Here is a 27,075-nt window from a genome sequence, read left to right as displayed (position 1 = left end):
GTAGCTAAAGTTTTGGGGTTTGCTTGTTTTTCCCCCAGCTTTTAGTAGTGCAGCAGATAAGGGAATACTAAGAGGGGAATTCTGCAAATGCTGATGCAAGCATCAAATTCTGCACAAATATTCTTTAGACATTCCTCTTTTGAAAAAAATGATTGGCGACTTGAATTTTCAATTCATGGTCAGGTAGGGGTTAATTAAAGAATTACACAGGGTTAAAAATTAAAAGATACTCCAGTCAAATTGAAAATTATACCACATTATTTATGTAATCATAAAGATTCCAAAAAAGTGTAGTTTGGACCATCTGTGACTGAATGTTATGGAATGAAAACAGCAAGCATGGTGGCAAAGGTCAGTTTCAGTTCATACGGAATCAAAAGTTAGTTGCTCCAATTTTGGTTTAAAAAAAAAAAAGTGATGTAAATTATTAGTTAATCGGGTTTTAACCCTCTGGGGTCCGAGGGCATTTTTTTTGACAGTTCACTCGCCTGGCATAAATGTTTTATTATTGCTGTTAACGGCTCTCCCTGCATCCCACAATCAAGTTTCTCTTTTTTCGGGACAACCTGTGCTTTCATAATATATATGCTTTTGTTGTGTTTTATAAGTGTAATAAAGGATTACAATAAAATAAGAAAGAAAGTAAAGCGGAAAATTTTCCACACACATTTATTCAAAACACACAGCAAACATAATAAATTGTTTTGACACTTTATAAAGGTAATTTCAGGTCTTTTGTGAAAGACTGTACAACAAAAAGGTTCAAACAATAAACACAAATGCACATTTTGAACAATATATACAAAATGGTCTATGCATTGTTTTTTTTTGTGTGTGTGTGTGTCTTCATCTCAAAACAATTTCTGTCTGCTATTACACAAAGGTTACAACACAAACTTCGACTTCTATTGTGTTTTGGAGTGTTCTGTGCTGCTCCTAAAGCAGCTTTCATCACACTTTGGCTCCTTACAGTCTGAGGAGTGGCCCCTCCCCCTCGCTCCATTGATATGGTAAACAGTGCTTTATGCCGAGAAAGCAACAGAGTTATCCAGTAACATTCACATGCAAACTAGTGTAGCAATCCTGATAGTTACACACTTTGTTTGAGCACGTGAGATTGTCATCAGAGGCTCTCTGTCTGCCTTCACTGATCGCTGTGTGCAGGGCGCACTGGATGTACTCATTGGAGCACCCAGGGGGCTATATTCAAACAGGCCAGCTAGTAACATATCACTCCTGAAAACGATCTTTGGCTTTTGACGTGAGGTAAATCTGCCCTACTATTGGATTTTGGAAAACCATGTGACGGTGAACCAATTCCGATTGGAAACTCACATTGCACACATCACACAGCTTCTATGAGGAGTACAAAGATGGCCGACGGTTAGCTCAAAAGTCAGCGGCGTTAACTTTTCAGCAAAATGGTAAATGGACTGCGTAAATATAGCACTTTTCCATCTGCATCAGACGCTCAAAGCACTTTACAATTATGCCTCACATTCACCCCGATGTCAGGGTGCTGCCATACAAGGCGCTCACTACACACCGGGAGCAATAGGGGATTAAAGGCCTTGCCCAAGGGCCCTTAATGATTTTCCAGTCAAGCAGGGATTTGAACCCATGATGTTCTGGACTCAAGCCCAACACCTTAACCACTAGACCATCACCGCCTATATAAAAAAGTAAGTTTCTATCTCATATCATTAAAAAGTTATTTATAATTTAGTAAAGCTTGGTCTTAACCGTCGTATACGACGGCGTCGGCCCCAGAGAATTAAAAAGGAATAGTTTGGAACATGTCATGCTCAGTTATCACATTACGGGGTAACATATGTCACATGTCATGGAATCCAATGGATGTTGACCTTTACTGTGGACCATCTATTCAACACAGGCAAAACTGTTCCATTTATTAATCCTATTAGCTCAACCAATAATTTCCCTCACTTTTTACCAAAAGTGGAGCAACTTTAACTTTTGACCTCTGTACAACCTGAAACTGACCTTTGTCACCATTCTTTGTTTTTACTCCATAACTCCATAATATTCAGTCACAGATGGCCAAAACTATACCTTTTTTGGAATTATGATCAGACAAATAATGTGGTGTTTTCAAACTGATTAGAGCTTTTTTAAATTTTGACCCCTGTGTAATTCTTCTTCTACCTGGCTCCCTATTGAAAACTCAAGTGGCCAGTTTTTTTCAAAAGGGTTGTCTAAGGTGTATTTGTGCCAAATCTGGTGCTTGTCACCATTTAAAGGATTGTTTCAGTTTGCTGCACTGTAATTGTACATGGTTAGTTTAAAAGCCTTTAGAAAGTTGATGATCTTTATTTTCAGTTTCTGGCTGAGAAACTGGGTTAAAGTTTAGATTTTGAGCTTTATTCTCAGGTTATCTCCTGCGTAACTCCTTTCTTCAGGTTGTTGGCTGTTCTGAGCAACACTTCTGAAGGGGCTTGTCTTCACTGGGGGGAGGAAGTCTGCTGTTTTCAGGGTCTTCCTGGTCTTCTGTTCTTGAACTCACCCATTTGAGAATAAAATCATTTCCACAAGTCAGCAAAACCCATTTTGCTGCCTCTGCTGTTTTTTAGTACAGCGTAACCATAGTTTGCTTTAGGAGCAGTGACTGCTCGTCGGACTTCTTGTTGAGAATAATGGTGGCAGATTCTAATTCCAATTCTTACTTAATTTGATACAGTAGTGTTCAGAATAATAGTAGTGCTATGTGACTAAAAAGATTAATCTGGGTTTTGAGTATATTTCTTATTGTTACATGGGAAACAAGGTACCAGTAGATTCTCACAAATCCAACAAGACCAAACATTCATGATATGCACACTCTTAAGGCTATGAAATTGGGCTATTAGTAAAAAAAAAAGTAGAAAAGGGGGTGTTCACAATAATAGTAGTGTGGCATTCAGTCAGTGAATTTGTCAATTTTGTGGAACAAACAGGTGTGAATCAGGTGTCCCCTATGTAAGCATGAAGCCAGCACCTGTTGAACATGCTTTTCTCTTTGAAAGCCTGAGGAAAATGGGATGTTCAAGACATTGTTCAGAAGAACAGCGTAGTTTCATTAAAAAGTTGATTGGAGAGGGGAAAACCTATACGCGGGTGCAAAACATTATAGGCTGTTCATCTACAATGATCTTCAATGCTTTAAAATGGACAAAAAAAACCAGAGACACGTGGAAGAAAACAGAAAACAGCCATCAAAATGGATAGAAGAATAACCAGAATGGCAAAGGATCACCCACTGATCAGCTCCAGGATGATCAAAGACAGTCTGGAGTTACCTGTAAGTGCTGTGACAGTTAGAAGACGCCTGTGTGAAGCTAATTTATTTGCAAGAATCCCCCTCAAAGTCCCTCTGTTAAATAAGACGTGCAGAAGAGGTTACAATTTGCCAAAGAACACATCAACTGGCCTCAAGAGAAATGGAGGAATATTTTTTGGACTGATGAGAGTAAAATTGTTCTTTTGGGGTCCAAGGGCCGCAGACAGTTTGTGAGACGACCCCCAAACTCTGAATTCAAGCCACAGTTCACAGTGAAGCATGGTGGTGCAAGCATCATGATATGGGCATGTTTCTCCTACTATGGTGTTGGGCCTATACGAGGTCTGTTAGAAAAGTATCGGACCTTTTTATTTTTTGCAAAAACCTGATTGAGTTGACTCGTGTGCTTGCATGAGCCAACCTTGAACCTTCGTGCGCATGCGTGAATTTGTTTTCACGCCTGTCGATTGCGTCAGTTGCTGGTAAGCAGCCTTTGTGTGAACACGTGTTGTGTGCTCGACGGATTTTCATTGCAAGGAAAATAACGGAATGACTGGAGCAGCGTGACTGCATCAAATTTTGCCAGAAACTGGGCAACAGCCAGGTGGAAACCATTCGGATGATTCAGACGGCTTTCGGTGACTTTTCAGTCGTATGACTATCCGAGAAATTGTGGAAGAGGTGGGCATGTCACATGTCCTGTGAGACTTCAACATGAAGGTGCTTTTGCTCCGCTGTCAGCAGCAGCATGAATTTCACCGCCACTCTTTTTATGGCCAAATCTTCTGTCAGTGGAATGTGCTGATGTCCACCTCTTCTGCAATTTCTCTGATAGTCACACGACGGTCCTGCATCACCACAGCGTTCACTTTGGAAATGATCTGGTGATTTCAGCATGTTGACGTCTGATCGGAGTGTGGCTCGCTCTCCACCACTGTGCGGACGTCTTTAAACCGGTTGTACCGCTCCTTAATCTGTGTGATGCCCATAGGATCATCACCGAAAGCCGTCTGAATCATCCGAATGGTTTCCTCCTGGCTGTCGCCCAGTTTCTGGCAAAATTTGATGCAGTAGCACTGCTCCAGTTGTTCCGTCTTTTTCCTTGCAATGAAAATCCTACAAAAGACTACACCCATCCTCACACAAAGGCTGTTTACCAGGAAATGACGCAATCAACAGGCGTGAAAAAATTCACTCATGCACACAAAGGTTCAAGGTTTGCACATGCAAGCACACGTGATTCACATCCATCAGGTTTTTGATAAAATAAAAAGGTCCGATACTGTACTAACAGACCTTGTATATCGCATACCAGGTATCATGGATCAGTTTGGATATGTCAAAATACTTGAGGTCATGTTGCCTTATGCTGAAGAGGACATGCCCTTGAAATAGGTGTTTCAACAAGACAATGACCCCAAGCACACTAGTAAACAAGCAAAATCTTGGTTCCAAACCAACAAAATTAATGCCTCGCAGATGTGAAGAAATCATGAAACTGTGGTTATACAACAAAATACTAGTTTAGTGATTCACAGGTTTGCTAAAAAAGCAGTTTGAACATAATAGTTTTGAGTTTGTAGCGTCAACAGCAGATGCTACTATTATTGTGAACACCCCCTTTTCTACTTTTTTTTAATAATAGCACAGTTTCATAGCCTTAAGAGTGTGCATATCATGAATGCTTGGTCTTGTTGGATTTGTGAGAATCTACTGAATCTACTGGTACCTTGTTTCCCATGTAACAATAAGAAATATACTCAAAACCTGGATTAATCTTTTTAGTCACATAGCACTACTATTATTCTGAACACTACTGTATGCCTATAAGGTACAGCTCAAGTCCTAAGCTTTGAGCTTATTTATTCTGATTTCAACTGTATTATCTCAAGATGGCGACTATGATAAATCAATGTCCATATATTTATGGACCACTGTAAATTTTGTTCCTGTGCTCTGAAAGCAAATAATCAGTAACAGTGGCACGGAGTACATCTCATGCATATCAGAACACTTGGACTTGAAGTACAGTATTTGTTCTGTTGTTAAAACTTGTTTTGAGGTAAATAATGTGATTTACCAGTTTACTTGAATCCTTTTAAAAATGCATGTCGTGGGGAGTAATGGAAACTTGTGGAACTCCAAGCTGAGTCTCTTCACTGTGTGATTACGGAACTGGAAAATCAAAATGACAAACTGATGAGTCATTCTGAGCCATTTAAACCCAAACTTCATTTTCAGTTACGAAACATCAGAATTTAAATGTGACAAACAAGTGAAAACGTACACTTCTAAATGCTGATTGGTGCCTGAAAATTTGAACACAGTCCAGATTTTGACTTCCCGTTTTAACCTCGGGTGTAGCGGTGGGTCATCACGGCGGGGACCACGAGACCCTACAAGAGGAAATGATGCCAAAAATTAACATTCCTTAACCGTGGCATATGGAGTGACCTCACGTGCCACACAAAGCCACATTTCAGTTGGTTCTCTTTTAAAGCTTCTGTTAAACAAGTGTTCCTTGTGCACATAGTGGGTTGTGTTGGAGTGTAACGGTGTGATGGAGAACCATGTGCTCTGTGGCAGAGTGAGACTCTTTTCCATGTTTGAACCTGACAAATTGTCTATTAGTGGTACCAGATAGTCACATCTATATCTATCTGTCAAGATATATATATAAAATATCTGGCCTTTTCTTGACATCAAAAGGGTTTTGTGAAATTTTTTGGTCAGGCACACTTTTTTTTAATCACCCTTTAAACTTTAAATCTAGAAGGTTTGTGGGTACAAGATAAAGTTATTGTGCGTCTGACCGGAACGAGTCTAAATTAAATTAAAATCCTCCTCATACTTCAGAGTTAAAATATTCCCTTTTCAGAGAGTTTTGAGACTTCCTGTCTCTGGTGCCGTTATGAACTATGGCCTCATTGGTATTCTCCCCCCCCCGCACACATTTCCTGGCTTTGTCATACTTGGTCTTTAAGAGCCTTTCAGAACATTTTTTTTAATAAACTCACTCACTGTTGGAATATTTTCTGATTGTTCTGTAGCTTGACACATCTGCTTGCTACAATCCAGGAGGTATCTTAAAAACATGTAATGAAAGTTAACTTGGGGGGTCGGTCCCTCGCACTTCATCCACTTCACATTAGTTTGGTGTACTGCAAGTCAAAGCTGCACACTTCAACAGAACCCGTGTGCATGAAGACGTTGAGGTCTGTGACTGAGAAGCACAATATAGCATCAGTGAAGGTTTGGTTACCTTGTTGTTTGGGGTACAATTTCCTGGTAAGCAACACACTTTGTTGCCTGGAGTCAGTTTGACCTTTGGCTGACCTTCTCAGAGCAATTCTTGAGTCTGTGGCATGTGGCAAATTTAGGCCATAAGCTTGAAAATAAAATTCCTTGACTTTTGCCAAAATCAGTACTTGAAGGGTAATTCCGGGGTCGACTTTCATCCACGTACCAAGTTCTGTGGAAATTGGCCAGAGGAGCAGGTAAACATTTATTTACTTTAATTTATGACCACATTATTCCTTTACCCCAAATTTTGATGTCTGGACAACTCCGGAACATGCGTGCAAAGTTTGGAGGAAGTAAAAGTGAAAAGTCTAATGCTGGACTTTTGACCCAAACTACCTTGACCTCTGCCAAAACAAACCCCTTGGTGGCAATTCTGGGGTTCACCTTCTTCCAAGTACCAAGGACCTGGTCGGATTAGCGACACGAACAGAGTCACAGACAAACTCCGACTGTAGTATAGTTGCAGTTGGGGAAGGTGGGCGGGAGGGAGTGAAGAATTGAGCAAAAGTGTTTTTAAAAAAGCGAGCATTTTCTTAGCCCCCACACGCCCATAATAAAAGGGTGTCAGTCACTTTGTTCAACTTTTGATTGAATCACGGGGCTTAACTCATGATGACTGTTCTGGTTTAAGGCTCTTCTCCCATACGTTTTACTGTTGTGCTTAAACTGAATCTATGCTTCCCAATTTTCCGGCCAGGGTTGTCTGAGGAAGACAAAGTCCAAACGCCATCGTTCACTGATGCACTGCGGCTGTACCGTCAAGCTCAAGGGCACTATGGCACCTGGGAAATGATGTGTGGTGAACCGTCACAGGTAAGCATGGTGGTAGTTTTCTGTAGGTGGCTTTAATTTTCATGATTGAGCTTTAAAATCCATGACACTTACAGGTGGGTAAAAGAGAAATCTGGCTGTGTGAAAATAGGTTTTACAGTAACTAGATTATTACACTGCATACACACGCTCCACATTCTGGACTTAACTTGACTAATGCCTGCAGGGATCTAGCTGTATTTCAGTGTGGAACTCTATGGCAATGTTCCTGAATCTCCTGGCAAATGGATGGGCAACAGGGAGAGAGATAAAACCTTTCTTAAGATGTTGTGCCATCAGAACAGCGTCAGTACTCTATGGCATTGCTTCTACAAGTCTCTAGAACTCCACTGGAAGGATGAACCACCAATAACATATTCTCATCTTGTTTGAGGATGTTGGTGGATAGTGCTTACGTCTCAGTCCAAAATCTCCAGTAGGTGGTGTTTTGGGTTCAGATTTGGTGACTCTGGATGCCATACCACGATTCCCATGGCTTTCATAGTTGTCCATCCTTTCAGTGACCTCCCTCATGGCCTAGAGATGGAGGCATTCATTGAATTTCCTCTAATCTATTCTGGTTCTTCTTTTTATCACCACCCTGGTTGTCCAGTATGAGCTCAGTCTGCATTGTGACTCACAGATGGTCAGTGAAGCCACGAGAAGTCCTCCCAACGCTTCGGTGAAACCTTTGTTGGGGTTACTGACTGTGTGATGTCAGAGTTGGCACTCACTGGGGAGTTTTGGGGCACATTGACTCTCCATAGGATCTTAATTCATTGTTGATTAACTTTTCTAAGAATTAAGAATACATTTGTCTTTTCTCTGCCCCGCTCTTGAGTAGAAGTGGGATACGGCCATGGTGTCTTTAGAGGAAATCAACAATCAGTTCTTTGTGGCGAGTATGACAGTCAGTCAGTTTCTGCTGCCCAGTTGAGTCAAAGCATCATTGGTGTCAGCATTTAATAATGCTGCTGTTGGTAGAGTAGTCATAAGGGGGGGTGAGTCAAGTACACATCCTTGTGATGCGTAATGATCAGTCCCAACTTTGGGGTGGTCAATGAATGGTCGTCTGTCCTCTTTTTAGCTCCTGCTGCCACAATGTGAGAGTGATAGTAATGCTGCATTTGTCTGTTGCCACACAATTACAACACCATTGTCTAAGATATTTGTAATAGAAGTTAATCATACAACCTTACACATTTGTCTGATCATAGATTCCAAAAAGGTATAGTTTGGCCTATCTATGACTGAATGTAAGGGGGTAAAATCAGCAATTTCATTTTGTACAGGGATCAAAATTTAAAGTTGCTACAATCTTGGTAGAACGTGTCTCAAATTATTGGTTAAGTTAATAGGGTTAATGAACAGACAGTGTTGAATGTTTGGTTTTAAAAGTAACTGTCAAACAAGGTCGGCCTCTATTGGATTCTAGAACATATTACCCTGTAATGTGATAACTACACGTGACAAATTGTGCAACCTACTCCTCTTTAGAACCCTATTAACTAATAATGTGGTATACTTTCAATATGATTGGAGCATTTTTAAATGTTGACCACTTCCTGGTTATAGCTATCACCCTAGGATGGGAGGTGATAGTCTAGTGGTTAAGCGTTCCTTGGTTCAAACCAAAGTCTGACTGGAAAATCACTAAGGTCCACTGAGCAAGGTCCTTAATCCCCAAGTTGCTCCCTGGCAGCACCCTGACATCGGTATGTTTGGGTGAATGTGAGGCACAATTGTAAAAGTGCTTTGAGTGTCTGATGCAGATGGCAAAACACAATATAAATGGAGTCAATTTACCATTCATACATAAATATTATTGAAGAATACGTTTTGTCACTTTTGATGGTAGTGACCTGCTCACTTTCATGGGTCTAGTCCAAGGCCTATTTGTACTATACTTATAACTTAATAATGGGATGTTGGCTCTTCCTCTTTTGACTTTAATCTTCCTTTGAGTATGTGTGTGTTCTCTTATGTCTTGCCAGTGTCTTATGCAGTTGATTATATATGGTGAGATGGTCCTGGTTATAGTTGTATGTACTATTATCTTGTAGATCCTGGCTAACCTGGTGATGGAGGGTCTTCTTCCTGAGGTGAGGGACCTTATTTCTCCTAGACTCAAAGGCAAGATGCATGACAGGCAGCGGAACTGGATGCTGGTAAGGTGCTCCTCGATATAGCTACCATTGAGGCTTTGAGACACAAATCTTCTCAAGCCCATTTGTGTGTTTCCATTTGCATCATTCCTAAAATCTTTCATGAGACCCTTTTAGGGTGTGTAAGCCTTGTCTCTTATTATGAGGTCTTCATGCTGAGGTGTTTTTGCAGAAGAATGGGACTATTTGAAAGTGCAGCACAAATATTTGTGTCCACATATTCAATTTGAGATGAGTGGAGCCAGCAAGCAGTAGGAGGAGAAAGAGGCTAAAAAAGGAGCTTTATGGAGATGGTCAGGGAGGATCTGCAGGTGGTTTGTGAGACAGAAGATGCAGAGGACAGGGTGAGATAGAGACTGACAACCTGCTGAGGCACTCTCTAACAGGAGCATCCGGGGGGGGGAAAAAAGTTTAGACACCAAAGACTTGTAACCAGGGGGAGATGGTTTCAATTCCGTAATCAGACAGGAAACCCTAAGATGTCCCTGAGCACCAGCTGAGGGCCTTGTTTAGCAAAGAACAGGTTCCTGAGGGAACAAGCAGGAATGATGGAAGGAAGATAAGTTTTAGGTTTGTTTTTTGCTTTTCCTGTGATGACTGAACAACTCTGCAGAAGTTCTATCCTCAAGTGTTTGCGTTGTGTGCAGATCAGTGATGCGATCTACAGTCTGGTTCAGGGGCAGTGCAAGTCCCAGTACGAGGCAGTGGTGAAGCGATGTGAGGAGAGTCGACCCTCACTGGAAGCCTCTATACGAACAGACATGGACCAGATCATTACCTCAAAGGAACACGTCACCAACAAGATCCAAGGTCAGTGACTGTTGGGATTTTCACAATAAAATGCTGGTTGTATTACCACTGAGACAGTTACGGTCTGTTTCGGATGGCACTGGCTTAGTTACAGGATTTCTAAAGCCAGTTTTCACCAAACTTGGTTTTAGGATTGGAAACAGCCTGGTGTTGAAAATTAAAAATTTAAATCTCTCTCTCTCTCTCTCTCTCTCTCTCAAAATATTATTGATGGAAAATGTGCATATTCCAGAGGGATTCCATTAAATTTTGAGGGTGGATCTCAGGATACTTACAGTTTTAACACTGCAAGAGTTCTTTTGACATCTGGTGACGTTGTCGAAATTGTGTAGTGTGTGTGAGTTGTATATATGGAATAGCTGTGAGGTACAGATATTAATCTATAAATGGACCTTACGTAACCCCATCCAGGGTTTTCATATATCCTATAATCCCTTGTGCGCCAGAGTCACTGCAGTCAGAACAACATAGAGAATCCACATAACAATTGTAAATGAATATTATACTACAAATTTTTTTTTTTTTTATGCTTTTCATCACGTTCATAAGAGACTGCTGTATGATACCCTGAAAACTTGCTAAAACAATTCTAACAAATAATCTGTGTCTGCTACGTTTAATCTGCGTGGAATTTAATAAGAGCAAACTGAATTTCAGACATATTATATATATTAGTCTGGAACAAAGAGGACAAACAGTGTTGTAAAGAACAATAATCAAGACGTTAAAGAGAAAACTTCACTTTCCCCCAGAACGACATGATCAGGAAGCGATTGTAGCTCACAGCAGCTCCCATTGAAAATAACGGAGAGACAGCCTGTGATTCTCGCATGTTTACATAAAACAAACACAATAACAACGTCTATAAACGCAGAGAATATATTCATGAGAGTTTTAGGCACAATATAAAAATAGTTTTATGTTGCGATGTTAATGGTGGTGTCTGTGTGCAGCGGTTAAAGTGCAGCCTGATCACAGCGTCTCAATGCAGTTCTCAATGTTAGTGAGATCTCGCAGCGCGGTGACCTCTCTGAGGTTTTGCAGGATTTGAAACCTGAAAAGGGCGGATGCTGACATCATATAACTGATTCCTCCTGTTTCCTATCATCTTTTGTCACCCAACATAAGACAACTGGATCATGAATGACGATGTAGAAAGAACCCCAAAGATTACAGATTTCAAGACTGAATGAAAACTGAAAACCCATTTTTGAGTATTGAGAATTACTCGCCGATCAGATATCAAGGGTTGCACGAGACTGATGTCCTGCCGTAATTACAAGGGTTGGCATAATGTCTCTTTTTCAAGTTTGCTGTAAGACCACTGTTGGACACATACTAATTTAAAATATCACATAGACAATTAACAGTGATTGATGAGGGTCAGTTGTGTGGCATTTTCTGGTTCTTTATAAGATGTTAGATTTTCAGCAAATCAGTTTAACTGTCACCTTTGTGATATCATTTAAACATGGGCCTTTACGATGACGTCACAGCAGATAATTGTTACGGTTATGTTGACTGGCCAAAATCTAATTATGTTAACCAATAAAAATGAACTTTATATTCAGTACTGAAAAATAATACATAGGTCCCTTGTATCAGTTGCTCAAAGTGGAATATCTAAAGCAAATTCTCATGTGTCCATGTATACAGTTGTATGCAGAAGTTTTTCCTTTATAAATCGGTTGTTTGGATCAGCAATTTCAGTTAAATATACTCAACAAAAATATAAACGCAACACTTTTGGTTTTGCTCCCATTTTGTATGAGATGAACTCAAAGATCTAAAACTTTTTCCGCATACACTATCACCATTTCCCTCAAATATTGTTCACAAACCAGTCTAAATCTGTGATAGTGAGCACTTCTCCTTTGCTGAGATAATCCATCCCACCTCACAGGTGTGCCATATCAAGATGCTGATTAGACACCATGATTAGTGCACAGGTGTGCCTTAGACTGCCCACAATAAAAGGCCACTCTGAAAGGTGCAGTTTTGTTTTATTGGGGGAGGATACCAGTCAGTATCTGGTGTGACCACCATTTGCCTCATGCAGTGCAACACATCTCCTTCGCATAGAGTTGATCAGGTTGTCAATTGTGGCCTGTGGAATGTTGGTCCACTCCTCTTCCATGGCTGTGCGAAGTTGCTGGATATTGGCAGGAACTGGTACACGCTGTCGTATACGCCGGTCCAGAGCATCCCAAACATGCTCAATGGGTAACATGTCCAGTGAGTATGCCGGCCATGCAAGAACTGGGACATTTTCAGCTTCCAAGAATTGTGTACAGATCCTTGCAACATGCGGCCATGCATTATCCTGCTGCAACATGAGGTGATGTTATTGGATGTATGGCACAACAATGGGCCTCAGGATCTCGTCACGGTATCTCTGTGCATTCAAAATGCCATCAATAAAATGCACCTGTGTTCTTCGTCCATAACAGACGCCTGCCCATACCATAACCCCACCGCCACCATGGGCCACTCGATCCACAACATTGACATCAGAAAACCGCTCACCCACACGACGCCACACACGCTGTCTGCCATCTGCCCTGGACAGTGTGAACCGGGATTCATCCGTGAAGAGAACACCTCTCCAACGTGCCAAACGCCAGCGAATGTGAGCATTTGCCCACTCAAGTCAGTTACGACGACGAAATGGAGTCAGGTCGAGACCCCGATGAGGACGACGAGCATGCAGATGAGCTTCCCTGAGACGGTTTCTGACAGTTTGTGCAGAAATTCTTTGGTTATGCAAACCGATTGTTTCAGCAGCTGTCCGAGTGGCTGGTCTCAGACGATCTTGGAGGTGAACATGCTGGATATGGAGGTCCTGGGCTGGTGTGGTTACACGCGCTCTGCGGTTGTGAGGCTGGTTGGATGTACTGCCAAATTATCTGAAACGCCTTTGGAGATGGCTTATGGTAGAGAAATGAACATTCAATACACGATCAACAGCTCTGGTTGACATTCCTGCTGTCAGCATGCCAATTGCACGCTCCCTCAAATCTTGCAACATCTGTGGCATTGTGCTGTGTGATTAAAACTGCACCTTTCAGAGTGGCCTTTTATTGTGGGCAGTCTAAGGCACACCTGTGCACTAATCATGGTGTCTAATCAGCATCTTGATATGGCACACCTGTGAGGTGGGATGGATTATCTCAGCAAAGGAGAAGTGCTCACTATCACAGATTTAGACTGGTTTGTGAACAATATTTGAGGGAAATGGTGATATTGTGTATGTGGAAAAAGTTTTAGATCTTTGAGTTCATCTCATACAAAATGGGAGTAAAACCAAAAGTGTTGCGTTTATATTTTTGTTGCGTGTAGATTGTATTGCAGACACAGGGATATTTGAGAAGTGAAATGAAGTTTCTAGGATTTACAGAAGGTGTGCAATATTTATTTATTTTATTTTATTATTTTTTTTTTTTTTACAAAATTAGGCAGGTGCATAAATTTGGGCACTCCAACAGAAAAAATACATCAGTATTTACTAGAGCCTCCTTTTTCAGAAATAACAGTCTCTAAATGCTTCCTATAGCTTCCAGTGAGAGTCTGGATTCTGGTTGAAGGTATTTTGGACCATTCTTCTTTACAAAACATCTCAGGTTTGTTGGTTTCTGAGCATGGACAGCCCTCTTAAAATCACACCACAGATTTTCAATAATATTCAGGTCTGGGGACTGAGATGGTCATTCCAGAACATTATACTTGTTCCTCTGCATGAATGTCTTAGTAGATTTTGAGCAGTGTTTAGGGTCGTTGTCAATCAATCAATCAATTTTATTTATATAGCGCCAAATCACAACAAACAGTCGCCCCAAGGCACTCCACACTGCAAGGCAAGGCCACACAACTACTACGCAAAAACCCCAATGGTCAAAACGACCCCCTGTGAGCAAGCACCCGGCGACAGTGGGAAGGAACCCCCCCCCCCAACAGGAAGAAACCTCCAGCAGAACCAGGCCCAGGGAGGGGCAGCCCCCCGCTGGGACCAGCTGGGGCCGAGGGAGAGAACCAGGAGAAAGACATGCCGCGGAGGGGAGCAGAGACCAATCACCAATGATTAAATGCAGAGTGGTGCATACAGAGCAAAAAGAGAAAGAAACACTCAGTGCATCATGGGAACCCCCCAGCAGTCTAAGTCTATAGCAGCATAACTAAGGGATGGTTCAGGGTCACCTGATCCAGCCCTAACTATAAGCTTTAGCAAAAAGGAAGTAGAGAGGGTGTCTTGTTGAAAGATCCAGCCCCGGCATAACTTCAACTTTGTCATTGATTCATGAACATTGTTCTCAAGAATCTGCTGATATTGACTGAAATCCATGTGACCCTCAACTTTAACAAGATTCCCAGTACCTGCACTAGCCACAACAGCCACACAGCATGATGGAACCACCTCCAAATTTGACTGTAGGTAGCAAGTGTTTTTCTTGGAATGCTGTGTTCTTTTTCAGCCGTGCATACCTCCCCTTGTTATGTCCAAATAACTGTTTTAGTTTCATCAGTCCACAGCACCTTATTCCAAAATGAAGCTGGCTTGTCCAAATGTGCTTTAGCAACTCTGTTTGTGGCATGTATGCAGAAAAGGCTTCCTCTGCATTACAGCATCTCCTTGTGCAAAGTGCGCTGTATAGTTGAACGATGCACAGAGACACTATCTGCAGCAAGATCATGTTGTAGGTGTTTGGAGCAGGTCTGTGGGTTGACTGACTGTTCTCACCATCCTTTGCTTCATCTTATCTGAGATTTTTCTTAGCCTGCCACTTTGTGCCTTAACTAGTACTGTACCTGCTGCCTTCCATTTCCTCACTATGTTCCTCACAGTGGAAACTGACAGCTGTAATCTCTGAGATAGCTTTTTGTATCCTTCCCCAAACCATGATGTTGAACAGTCTTTGTTTTCAGGTCATTTGACTTGTTTAGAGGCTCCCATGTTGCCACTCATTAGAAGAGATGCAAAGGGGGGAAACATCTGCAAATGGCCACCTTAAATACTCTTTCTCATGATTGGATTCACCTGTGCAAGGAGGTCAAAGGTCAATGAGCTTGCCAAACCAATTTTGTGTTCCAATAATTAGTGCTAAATGTATTCAAATCAATAAAATGACAAGGGTGCCCAAATTTATGCACCTGTTTAAATAATTATTGCACACTTTCTGTAAATACTAGAAACTTCATTTCACTTCTCAAATATCAGTGTGTTTGTCTGCTATATGATATATTTAACTGAAATTTCTGATCAAGACAACCAATGATTTATAAAGGAAAATAATGAAAATTATCAGGGGTGCCCAAACGTTTGCATACAACTGTATATCAGACCTTGGGAATGAGAAGCTGCCAAATGTAACTGGTATGCTGTGGTTAAGTGTTTATTTGTGCAAAGTCAAATACAAGCTGGCATGATGTAAGTTGAACTGATATGGTAATCACCTCATCAGATTGTGGTGTTTTTTCCTAGAACTGTACTTTCAGTCCTTCTCTTGATGTGTTTGAGGTCATTTCTTCTCTTCCATGGCTTACACTCACCTCCACGACTTTGCCCAACAGCCGCAGTCCTCCCCAAAGCTGAGAAGCTGCTGAAGGTGAGCATCGAGCCTTACATCACCTCCATCCTGGACGCACTGATGGAACCGACCAGCCGCGGCTTCTCAGAGGTCCGTGATGTTTTCTTTAAGGAGCTGGTGGACATGAGCAAGAACACCCTCAATGATGGCTCAAAGGAGACTGTGGCACAGGTAGACACGGAAATGTTTTTTTAAATGTCCATTTCGATTACTTTATTTTTAGATACAGTAAAACTCTCCTAAACCGTCATCATACAAACCGGATATTCACACTCACCAGACAAAAGCAAAAGTCCCAATGCTTTTGTATGGTTTTCCGTGTAATAAACACCATATATACTGGATTTTCGCTTACACCGGACAAAACATCCCACCCCATCATAAGAGACTCCCATTTAAAAACCCCTTGCATGTACCGGACAGAGCAGTCTGGATTTCCTTGATTCAAAGAACAGCCATTTATTTATTTATTTATTTTATTTTATTTTCAAACTGCTCAGACACAGGACCGAAATGTGGCAGGGTGTAATTCAAGGCCGGTGATTATTAACAAAATGCTGCTTGTTGCCTGCACTGTAATATAGTGTTAGGTTTCATACATATTATCCCTGGGTGTGACGAACCAAACCGCTTTAGATCAGAGCCCTCTGTGGGGCTGCGAATTCTACACACCTGCTAAATGACTGAGACCACAAAAGGCTGTGATTTGTCACTTTTACGTTTTCATTACTTACGTCATATTTTAAAAGTTTTTGCAGTGCGCATGCTGATTACATTTTATGGATCAAATACGTTTGGCAGAGAAGTCCGCAAATATAACCAACTTTTCAACACGGAGTGAAAAAAGATGCTCGAATGACCTGCAATTCATGGAGGAACTTGTATGTACTGTATTGTTGGTTTGGAGGTTGATAATTGTATAAAGAAGTCAAACTTGTTGAGGGACAAATTAATCCAGAAAAGCTGCTGATTCTGCTGTAAATTGCATAAACATGTTCCTGAGATCTTTAAAAGTGTAACATGTACATCGACATCATTGCGTGGCCACAGCGTTACAGAAGTATAAATCAGGCTTTAGGATTTTAAGGTACCACTGCACAGCGGACTTAGGAAAAAAAAGAGTGACTTGACCAAATGTAATCTCTTTTTTTTATGCACATAAAAATATTTAAGGCAGGCCTATATTTATTTTTTTTTTTTATTGAAAATTACTTTTTGTTGAAGGGACTGTTATATTTGTGGCATTTCTGGACTGTTACTACTTTGTGTGATCTGATTCCATTAACAAGCCCAATGCTGTGCTACTTGAAATTAATGTGGGATAATAATTGAAACTATAGGTGGAGTTCAAGTTGGTCAAAATGTAAAGTTTTTGTGTGTGTGGGGTGGTGGTGGTGGTGGGGGGTGTGCATATCTCCTTATAACCTCATTGGATATGAGTGAAATCTTTATCAGGTTGCCATGTTTGTCAACTAACAGAAAGATAATAAGTAGTAAAGAGGTAAATGATTTCCAGAGTCAAAACGTGAAGTATGTAGTAATTATTGTAGTAGTAGTATCACAGTGTTATAGGTTTGTGTGAAGTGACCTCTTCGTTTTGCTGCCTGCAGCACATGGAGAAGATCTCCATGCTGGCCTTCCATCCGGTGAAGATGCAGAGCTGTTATGAGAAGGTGGAGCAGCTGAGTTTGGAGGGTCTGCAGCAAAGATTTGATGTCTCCAGTCCCTCAGTGTTTGTCCAGAGGGCCCAGATCCTCATGAGAGAGGTAACACGCTGGTGCTGCACAGAACTACACCTCAAAATCCAAATGTTTGGTTCCTCCTCAGAAGTAGTTTCAAAGCTTCTAAGTACCACAATCTTGCATTGTAGTGCAATCTTTTATACAAGAATATAAGTAACTTGGGACTAGTGTTTGGGCAAGTAGTAATAATAGGTGAGTACAATGAATTAGTGCCTGACTACAGTAGTTTCCTTGTTTTTCTTTCTTTCTTCTTGATGACTGCTCAGCAAATTGTCAAGGACAGGGCACATTTGGACCCAGATACAGTGGAAGAACATCTGTTCCTGCACAGCTATCAAAAGCAGAGCCTGGGTGCCCCGACACAGGATGCAGGTTGTTTCATAGAAGCCAAAGATCAGCAGGAACCAAAAGTGGCAAACACCCTCCAGCAGCGAGTGCTGCCTTCACTAAAGGGCTTTCAATTGGTCTCATTTAGTCATCCCACAAAACACTGGTCTCTGTGACCCTCCAAACTGCACAACTGCACAAGTTGTAAATTGTAAATGCAACTTATGGAAATGGCATGCATTTGGAAAAAAAAAAAAAAAAATCACAAAAAAGGTTTCTGAGGTTGTGTTTTGGGCAATTTGGAGAGGATACAAAAACATAATTTGCAAAACTGCAATGGAAACCCTTTTTCCCCACTATTACATGTGACATGATGTACAGACAGTCACATGATATTCTAAAATACGTGGCGTGGTATGGGTGAATGCACAGTGAGATGGAGAGCTTGTTAAATGTTGCAGAGCACTTGAATTCTTAAAAAAAAAAAAAAAAAAAACTGGGTCTGGTCTGGGTCCACAAAATCGGACTGCGAGTTAATAAGTGACCAAAAAAAACTTCAAATCAGCTTAACTTGCCATATTACAATAGTTTTGACCATTTAAAGTTTGATTCCTTCCTGGATGGTGATGATTCTTCATCTGGAGTGGGTTTGGGATCTTTTTCTTCCTCCTCAGACTGCTGCATGGCAGCGATGAGGGCTTCGTCAGTGCGGATGACTTAAAGTTTTTGGATCTGACCTTTCACTTTAGGTCCTTCTCACCGGTTAACATTGGGCTGGAATTTAAACATGCGCCACACATGTGGCAGGCGCACAGAATCGTCCGCCCTCATCGCTGACATCCAGTAACCTGAGGAGGAAGAAGAAATCATCACCGCACTGAGGATCCCTCCCAACATTGTTAACTCAAAGTGGACTTTTATACAGTAGATAAAATTTTTGGGGTCCACAAATCATCTGCGAGTAAAGCTGAAATGTGACTTATGCAAATGTGAATTAATGAGGTTTACTTGTATTTAGCATTTGTCACCATTACAGGAACTACAGTTCTTGCAAAAGGTCTAAACCCAGCAGTCACCTTCCATTGCTCAATGGGAAACTTATTTAAATTTTTATGCAAATCTTTAATGGAAACCCATTCTTTCCATGTAGTATTTTTCAAGTCAATTTGGAGTTTCTTTTTATTAATTTGTCAAAATTATTCACTGACTAATCAAAGACTTGGTACTTGTACAGACTTGGGAAGAGGCATATTATTTTAAAACTTTGGTATTAATGAACTTTTTGTTGTAAAGGTCCAACAAAACCTCCAAATCAGAACCAACAAACGTGAGGACTAAAAAAAAAAAAATCCATAGCCTGAGACATACAGAACAAGTTTCTGCAACTAAATAAGTGTTTCGTCAGTTGAAAGAAATGCTTTTGCTGTCAAGATTACTAGTCGCATCAGTTTAAAATGTGTTTCTTTGACTTCAAATTCTACAAATTCATATCCAGAAAGTGCAGCTTGTGCTTTTCAATATTCTCTTAAGATTGAAAGTACAAGGCTTTCATAAAGTTGCACTGGATTCTGGAACTGCACTGCAGGATGCAGGCATTCAGAGTCCACCCCCTCAGCAAATCCCTCTGACCTCTCTGTTAGTGCCTGGGACCAGCTATGAGGTCACTGAGGGTTCAAGCACTGTGTAGAAACTACATGCTGACAGCTCTTCCTTCAACCATCTGCTTTCTCACTGCAGTGGTACAAGATTTAGGGTTTAGACAGAAAAAATTAAGAGTGCGAGTTCATCAATCGACTGTGTAAACGGCAAATGCCATCATCTTGGAAGTCACCAAAAAAGGAAACGTAATTGGGACAAACATTTTCATAAACGGATAAAGTGAACTTTGATGCACCAGATCAGTTGGAAAATCGGCCTCAACTTTTGCCATGCAAAATCTCAGACATGTCTGCCACCTGCTGCATGGTTAGTGGATGTTACACATGTAGCAGTGGCCAGCAGGTGAGATGCTGTGCTGGGAGTCAAACTGACTCTGCCGTGGTCATGTTAACTACAAATGAGGGCAACAAACACCGCTGTTGCCGCTTAATGGGCGTTCCCAGGGCGTGGCCAGATCATGGTTACTTGGCGATAATGTCCACAGTGTTTACTGATTATAAACAATGGAACAACCAAATGTCAGAGTTTTTCATCCATGCTCGACTGCTTAACAGAATCAAAGTTTGCTTTGTGTTTTTGTTTGTTTTTGTTTGTTTTTTGTCGAACATCTTTCACAGTGACGTTCCTGTGTCGCTAATTAGCATGCTGTAATCTCTGTAAGATGTCGTGTAAATCACTTCAGAGGTGTTATCTGGTGACAGTTATTCGCTTTACAAGTGTCTATTTCCTACTAAATTTGACAAAATATATGGGGGTAAAATGGTGAACATATTAGATTTATGCAAGAATACAGCTGTTTGAGTGTTTTCCAACATCTTGAGTTTTTTTTTTTGTGGGGGTTTTTTTGTCACACTGTCTTTTTACTCTGATGGACATGACAATGTTGCTCCGCGTTTGCGAGAAATAGATTTCACGTCCGTTATGGTACTGCCTAGCTGCAAAACGGCCGCTCTGATTGAAAACAAACGTCAAGTCACGGCCTTGCTGCTGTCGGTTGTTGTTGGCGGCTGTTGGAGCTAATGTGACCGTAGGGTCACTCTCCAATTCCAAAAGACATTTCACTGACAGATGACCCGCCCACAGGTTTTCACCTGATGGTTAGAGTGTCTGCCTCTCAGCACGGTGTTCAAGTCCAGTGAGGACACCTTGGAATGACTATGTCCATTGAACCATTTCTAAAGGAGATTCAGATGAGGAGTATCGCTTGCATTGTGAGGAAGCGTCTGCTGTGACTGTTTGACAGTGTGGTGCATTTCTCTCTGCATGATCCAGCACATAGGTGCCTCAGTGTTGAGGACCCCGACGGCTGGACGCCACTCATATGTTTCACCTGCTGTGGCACATTGATGGTTGCTTTTGAGCGGAGGTGATGGACTGGCTACATGGTTTTAGCACACGCTCCCTGACCTGAACTGAAGGACAAAAAGCAGGTTGCACATGGATTATGAAAAATTACCAACAGCTGTGGTTGAACTTCTGTAGTGTGTCTGCCACCAGGTAAACACTGGGCGAGTTTTCTGCTTGACCTGCATGTGAACATGGAGAAAAGATGATGCCCCTTATGCAGGCAAACATGGAGCAAAATATACAACAGAATGGGGAAAGTACAACATTAAAGAATGGCTAAAATGTATGGCTGGGGATGATGTCCATTAAATTTATTTATAGAATACCAAATTACAACATTGGGTGCATCACAAGGGGATGGTCTAATCTGATCAAGCACGTAGGCAGCAGTGGTAAGGAAAATCTCCCCTCAGTGTTTTTGAGGAAGAACCCTCAAGCAGACCAGACCCAGAGGTGTCAAACCTTTTCATCTGTCCTGAAAATGAGTGATGCAAACTCAAAACCGTTTTCCAGAACCTTCTCAAAGACTTTGCAACAGCTCTGTTTTGATAACATTGTTCCAGAGTGTAAAGGTTGGACATTGACTAGTCTGGATAAAAATGAAAACACTAGTTATTTTTTTTTTCTTTTTCTTTCTTTCTTTCTTCTGCTTGAGGAAGAACCCTCAAGCAGACCAGACCCAGAGGGGTCAAACCTTTTCATCTGTCCTGCAAATTAGCGATGCAAGCTCAAAACTGTGTTCGCTAACACTACGAAAACTGCCAAGGCCGTCAATTTGACGGGTAGCATTCTTGCGCTTTTACTACCTTGGAAAAAATGTCATCACCACCTCCTGCTGATGGGACAACTTGTCTCTTTTTAGCCAGGGGAGACTCACTCTCTGAGTCGCTGTCACTGGAGCTGACAACAGACCAAGAATTGTCCAAATCCCCCTCATCTAAATTTTATAGTATTTCCAATGCTTCTTTTACAGAAAATCGTGATCTAGAAGCCATTTAGAATGAACTGCTAGCTGTCTCCTTCTCAAACAGCACGCCAGAGCAGTGGTTCTTAGGAGACGCTCGCACCCACACTCGGCTGCGGGAAGAAATGCAGTGTAAATAATAGGGCTGTCAAAATAGCGGCTGTGGTAGTTAGAGGTAGATATACTTATATCTTCTTTTTCCTTTTTATTAATATAAACACAGGAACAAACAGGACAAAGGTTTAGACAAAGTCAGGATGCCAGGAAGAGAATGGTTTTAATTAACCAGAGTTATGACAGGACAAACTTTCAAAACCATCAAGTTGACTACCTTGGTAGTTCTACGTAGTGTTAATCCACAATGATGAGCTGTGGTTTCTCACAAGGTGAGACCACCTGTGCCTGTTCTCCATGTAACGTGGAGCTGCATTAGAAAGTGCACCCAGTGTGAAACTTGTGCCAAATAAGGAGGCAGATCTGTATCAGTGAAGGAGGGGAAAAAGGTAGAAGCAGAAAACATGAGATGTCAAAGTCGTTGTGTCCTAACATGACTTTGCTCCCCCTCTTTGAGTCCTGATCAGGTCTTTGTTGCAGAACCTGTCGCTTGGAACAAATCAACACGTGTGTGCGTGCGTGCCTTAAGGGAACTCTGTCTAAACTTGCCACTAGTTACTATGACCTACTTTCACTGGTGACTACAGGATAGGATGGTGATCACCCTCTGCTGGTGAATTGGTAAATCTAACAAACTGAAAATGCAGTTCCACCTGCAGCTGTTACTCGTCTGCAGAGAGCAATCAGAGCTTGTAGTTATGAGGGTTTATACCTGCTATAATGTCGAGTACTTTTAATGGTTCATGAAGGGGGAGTGGTCTGTTGACTGATGCATGTCAAGAATTTTACTTTTAACTCTCGTATAGAATCTGTATCTGAACATTGCACCATATGGTCTGCAATGCAGTTGCTTTCTTCCTGGTGTTAACTGTGCACCAACAGTGCCCCTGACCACACCTCATTTTAGGACCAGCATGCTCGTGAGCGCACAGATGAGTGCAAGAAGCACTCTTGCTGTTTAATGATACTTGCATTCATCGTAAACTAGCACTGAGACTTTCTCTGCACCGTGCACTGCTTTGTTCCATTGTGTAATTGGATACGGAGTCACACAGGCAACAGTGGTCACTGGTCAGCGGGGAAAAACTCCCTCCTGTGAGTTTTTGATTGCAGGAAGAAACCTTAAACAGACCGAACACAGAGGGGTGGCCATCTGCTTTGACCCTACTACCAACAACAAGCATGCAAAGACCAAGGAGATGAAGTCCAACCTTTTGTGAAGCTCAAGTGTTTTTGGAATTTGGTTTGACCCTGTGACTCCCCACTGTCCACTAGATGTCATTATTGTACCGTTTCCAGTATTTTAAACAGTGAGTCACTTTTTAAAAAAGTTGTTTTCAGGGAGTGTTTCATGACAAGTTTTCTAAAGTTATTGTTTCATTTAGTGTTTTAACATGTTGAATGGTGGAAGATATTCTTAGTTCCCCCCGTACAGCTGCACGGGTGTCTGACTAGTGAACATTTTGTTCTCGTTCTTTTTGTAGGTTTTCACTGACCTTTATCCATCATATTGTTTTTGCTCATAATGCCGAGTCTCAGAACTGAAGTTAATTTGTCACCATCTGTTCTATTATCTATGCATGTATAACCTGTCAATCATCTATCACAAGCTGTCATTAACTCTTTCATCTCTCTTCTGTTTCTTCACAGCAAATGGATGATGCGGTCTACACTTTTGAGCAGATCCTTCACCAGAGTCTGGAGTCTCAGGGTTCAGAGGAACTTTGTAAGACCATCCAGCGCTGCCAGGACCGGGTTATTAAGGTAAAATGCTCATGAAGCTTCTCCCGCCCTGGTTAATGGTGTCAGGATTGGACAGCAGAGAGATGAATGTTAGTCCATCCTAGCTAGATCATAACGACAATAACTCAAACAGTAAATGTTTACCATCCTGTTCCTGGACAAATTAAAGGGCACATAATGAGGGTGAGTCTGATCAGGTGTGCTGCCTCTGTGGTTGGGCATGAAGCTGGACTCTCTGGTGACTGTGGCAGAGAAGAGAACACTAGACAAACTGCTGGACATCTGGATGAGGCCAGTCAGCCTCTGTACACGTCATCAGCAACAGAGGAGCCTCTTCAGACCACAGACTGCTCCTTCCCAAGTGCAGGACCAACAGCCTGAAAAACTCCTTTGTCCCTCAGGACCATCAGGAGTGTACAACTCCTGACGCAGGGGGAGGAGGAGTAACAGGAAGACAGAGGACAGGAAGGAGAGGAGCAGTAGTAGCCAGTAGCGATCAGTATGTCTGGTATTTATATTTGAATATTTTTTTTTAACTTTCACTTGTAATACTCTGTGTGCTTCTTACCCTGTATGCTGCTATACAATGCTGCTGGAACCTCATTTTCCCTGAGGGAGTCTTCCCAAGGGATCAATAAAGTTCTATCTAATCTAGACCAGTTTATATTGAATTCTGATGCACCAGATCAAGATGTCTGCCACTTGCTGGGTGGTTGGTGGAAAACGTAAGATGATGTGGTTCAGTTTACATGTAGTTTGTCTGCACTAAACACAGTGCACGTTGTGTGCGCGTCACCCACCTTTGTCACCGTCAGCTAACAACTTATGCTGGCAGCCACGTGTGCAGCCCTGAAGATTTAATGCCATGCTTGAATCTATAGTTTTCCCAATACTTTTATTTTAATTCAAGCTTCTTGATCCTCTGCACGGGTGCGTCATAAAATAAAACATTCACAGGAAACTTATATTCGCTGCTGTGTGTTGGCGCATTTGTTGTGATTAGCCCAAGAAGACACAACCTTATGTCTGAAGCAGTTGAACTACAGAATCGGCAGCTGTCTTGTACTGATCTGCACATGCACACCAGGAAGTTGACAGGTGCCATGTGTGAACTTCTGCAACCGGAATACATGCAACTGTTCTGTCGGCTCATTTTGGAAATTTATCTCAGTTTAAAATAAGTTTCTTGTCTGCTTAAAAACACAAATGTCATTTTAGAGTAGAGGGAGAATTTACTACATCACACAACTTTGTTCCCAATTGAGGTTCGATTTAAATTAAACTAAAAGCTTGCTGAGTCAGGGGATTGATTCCCAGCTGTGGACTTTGCACGTTCTCCCTGTGTTTGTGTGGGTTCTCTCCGGGTGCTCCGGTGTCGCAGACTGAACAGTCCCCTCCTAAAAATTGGTCCGCCCTGCCACCACTGCGCATGCATCTTTTCGAACCACAGTACCCCGTCTGAGACGTAGTCTCTTCACCCAATGCAATCAAATGGATTAATGTGATTATTAACCATCAGATGACAAAGTAAAACCTCTTAAATCATTCTAATGACTGAAGACCAGCGAACTCAACAGCTGGCAGCCCATGTAGCTACGTCGCTTCCTCAGCCTTTTACGATGAAATAATGCTGAATTTATGTGGAAATTATTGTTGTACAAAAGCTTCAGATATCTGTCGCTGAGATAGATGATGACTGCAGTGCAGTTTGAAGCAGAAACGAGGTGATAATCTGTGAACCACAGCTAATGACGCATGTGCAGTGAAGGCAGGGCGGACTGAATTTTAGTGGAGACCATTCGGTCGGCGACACTGTCTTCCTCCCACATCCGAAGACATGCAGGTTAGATGGATTGGAAATTTAAATTGTCCGTAGGTGTGTGTGCGGGTGTGAATGTTTGTCTGTATGTGGCCCTGAGACAGACTGGTGTCCTGCCCAGGGTGTACCCCACCTCACGTCCTATGACTGCTGGGATAGGCTCCATGACCCTTAATTGGAGTAAGCAGGTACAGAAAAGGATGGCTGTCTTTCCCACTGTCTGGTGGTAATCACACATTTGCACTTATTGATTTTTGTTTTGTTTTTCTGCTCAGAAATTTGACTACGACAGCAGCACAGTCAGGAAGCGTTTCTTCCGTGAGGCTCTTCTCCAGATCTTCATCCCGTACATGCTGAAGCAGCTCAGTCCTTCCTGTGCATCGGTGAGTCACAACAGCTCAGTTACAAACTAGAGGGTGACACGGGAGTAGATTTTCACTCCTGTCCCATCCCAATCCCAGGCGAGAGTACAACCCCAATTCCAACGAAGTTGGGACATTGTGTGAAATGTAAATAAAACAGAAGACAATGATTTGCAAATCCTCTTCAACCTATATTCAATTGAATACACCACAAAGACGAGATATTTAATGTTCAAACTGATAAACTTTGTTTTTATGCAAATATTTGCTCATTTTGAAATGGATGCCTGCAACACGTTTCAAAAAAGCTGGGACAGGGGCAACAAAAGAGTGGGAAAGTTGATGAATGCTCAAAGAACACCTGTTTGAAACATTCCACAGGTGAACAGGTTAATTGGAAACAGGTGAGTGTCATTATTGGGTATAAAAGGAGCATCCCCAAAAGGCTCAGCCGTTCACAAGCAAAGATGGGGCGAGGATCACCATTTTGTGTACAACTGCGTGGAAAAAAAATAGTCCAACAGTTTAAGAACAATGTTTTTCAACGTTCATTTGCAAGGATTTTAGGGATTCCATTTACAGTCCATAATATAATTCAGAAGATTCAAAGAATCTGGAGAACTTTCTACACGTAAGCGGCAAGGCTGACAACCAACACTGAATGCCTGTGACCTTCGATCCCTCAGGCAGCACTGCATTAAAACAAGCATCATTGTGTAAAGGAGCTTACCGCGTGGGCTCAGGAACACTTCAGAAAACCATTGTCAGTTAACACAGTTCGTCGCTACATCTACAAGTGCAAGTTAAAACTCTCCCATGCAAAGTGAAAGCCATATATCAACAACATCCAGAAACGCCGCCGCCTTCTCTGGGCCCGAGCTCATTTGAAATGGACAGACGCAAAGTGGAAAAGTGTGCTGGGGTCTGATGAGTCCACATGTCAATTGTTTTTAGAAATCATGGATGTCGTGTCCTCCAGACAAAGAGGAAAAAGACCATCCAGATTGTTACCAGTGCAAAGTTCAAAGCCAGCATTTGTGATGGTATGGGG

At 41.8% G+C, this 27,075-nt stretch overlaps 1 protein-coding gene across 1 annotated transcript in view; it reads left to right on the top strand.

Annotated features, from left to right (window-relative positions):
* Positions 1–27,075, top strand: part of niban2b (niban apoptosis regulator 2b) — a 110,330-nt gene that overhangs the window by 71,549 nt on the left and 11,706 nt on the right. Inside the window, exons 6-12 of the mRNA XM_034171306.1 lie at positions 7,278–7,393; positions 9,454–9,558; positions 10,203–10,365; positions 15,931–16,118; positions 17,558–17,713; positions 23,751–23,864; positions 25,938–26,045. Coding sequence (XP_034027197.1) covers positions 7,278–7,393; positions 9,454–9,558; positions 10,203–10,365; positions 15,931–16,118; positions 17,558–17,713; positions 23,751–23,864; positions 25,938–26,045 — 950 coding nt within the window. The remainder of the gene's footprint in view (positions 1–7,277; positions 7,394–9,453; positions 9,559–10,202; positions 10,366–15,930; positions 16,119–17,557; positions 17,714–23,750; positions 23,865–25,937; positions 26,046–27,075) is intronic.

The sequence above is a fragment of the Thalassophryne amazonica genome, chromosome 5 (assembly GCF_902500255.1).
Source record: "Thalassophryne amazonica chromosome 5, fThaAma1.1, whole genome shotgun sequence".
In the NCBI taxonomy this organism is placed as follows: Eukaryota; Metazoa; Chordata; class Actinopteri; order Batrachoidiformes; family Batrachoididae; genus Thalassophryne; species Thalassophryne amazonica.
Note: the sequence above shows the minus strand (reverse complement) of the source record. Positions and strands in the feature narration are given on the sequence as shown.